General features: G+C 34.0%; 1 protein-coding gene across 1 annotated transcript; it reads left to right on the top strand.

Moving 5' to 3' along the window:
* On the top strand, positions 356-754 carry LOC109329225. Its single transcript, XM_019562892.1, has one exon. The coding sequence runs from the start codon at positions 356-358 to the stop codon at positions 752-754; it is 399 nt and encodes a 132-aa protein (XP_019418437.1).

The following is a 1117-nucleotide window of genomic DNA, read 5'->3' as shown; positions in this document are numbered from 1 at the left end:
TCAATTTTTAATTTCATGTTGCTTCATCAAAGCTTGTAATTTACAAAGTCATTGATCTTGAAAAATGTTTAAGCCAAGTTTGTGTTTATTTACTTTGTTTAGTTTCAAAAAATTCACTTTTTAAATAAATCTTCAAAAATAAAAAATAAACACACTAAAAAAATTATTTTAGCAAGTAAGCACACTAAAAATAAACATAAACACACTAAGGAATTAAAATACAACAAAAACTGTTGGGATATAATATATGCCCAAGAACCAATTTGTCATGTTTATAATAATAAAGTTATATGTATTATCATCTTAATATCATATTCATTATTTATCAAAATAATTAATATAAAATATTCTCGACATGTCTTCTTTGTCACTGCGTTCGATACTCGTTGATGGAAAGTTGGTCAGTGATGACTTTCATGATTGGTACCAAACTCTGAGAATTGTTCTCATGCATGAGAAGCTTATTGATGTGATCGATAAGCCTCATGTGCCTGAACCAAGCAATAATGATGATGCTGAAACAATCAGTGCTTATAAGAAGTACTTAGAGGATCTTATGAGTACAAAATGTCTCATCCTAGCATCAATGAGTTCTAAACTCCAGAGGCAGCATGAGGACATGGACCCAACTGACATCATTGCACATCTTAAGAAGATGTATGGTGCACAGAGTAGGACAGCTAGATATCAGTTGTCTAAGACTCTATTCAGGTCCATGTTGAATGTGAATGTCTCATGTTCTGAAGATGATTAGTCTTATGGAAAAACTTGAGAAGTTGGGCTGCAAACTTGGGAAGGAGTTATCCCAAGGTTTGATTCTACAGTCACTTCCTGAATCGTTCTCACCATTCATTGTTAGTTTTAACATGAATAAGATGGACTGTGACTTGCATGAGATGCTAAATATGTTAGTTGACTATCAAAATCAGATTGACTCTGGAAAGAACCAAGGATCTGTCTTGGTAGTTGGAAAGTCCAACAAGAAAAAGGGCAAATGGAACAATAAGTCCAAAAATAAGCCTTTCGTCCCTAAAGGTGGTGTGACCAAACCTAAGGACAAGAAAGGTGGTGTTGACCAAAGCAATGCTGAATGCTTCTTCTGTAAGGAGAAGGGACA

This window comes from Lupinus angustifolius, chromosome LG16 (assembly GCF_001865875.1).
Source record: "Lupinus angustifolius cultivar Tanjil chromosome LG16, LupAngTanjil_v1.0, whole genome shotgun sequence".
NCBI lineage: Eukaryota > Viridiplantae > Streptophyta > Magnoliopsida > Fabales > Fabaceae > Lupinus > Lupinus angustifolius.
This window is presented reverse-complemented; position numbering and strand designations above follow the sequence as displayed.

Bases quoted from the DNA above. Each gene is read 5' to 3' on its own strand.
- LOC109329225 (XM_019562892.1), top strand. From the start codon at position 356: ATGTCTTCTTTGTCACTGCGTTCGATACTCGTTGATGGAAAGTTGGTC.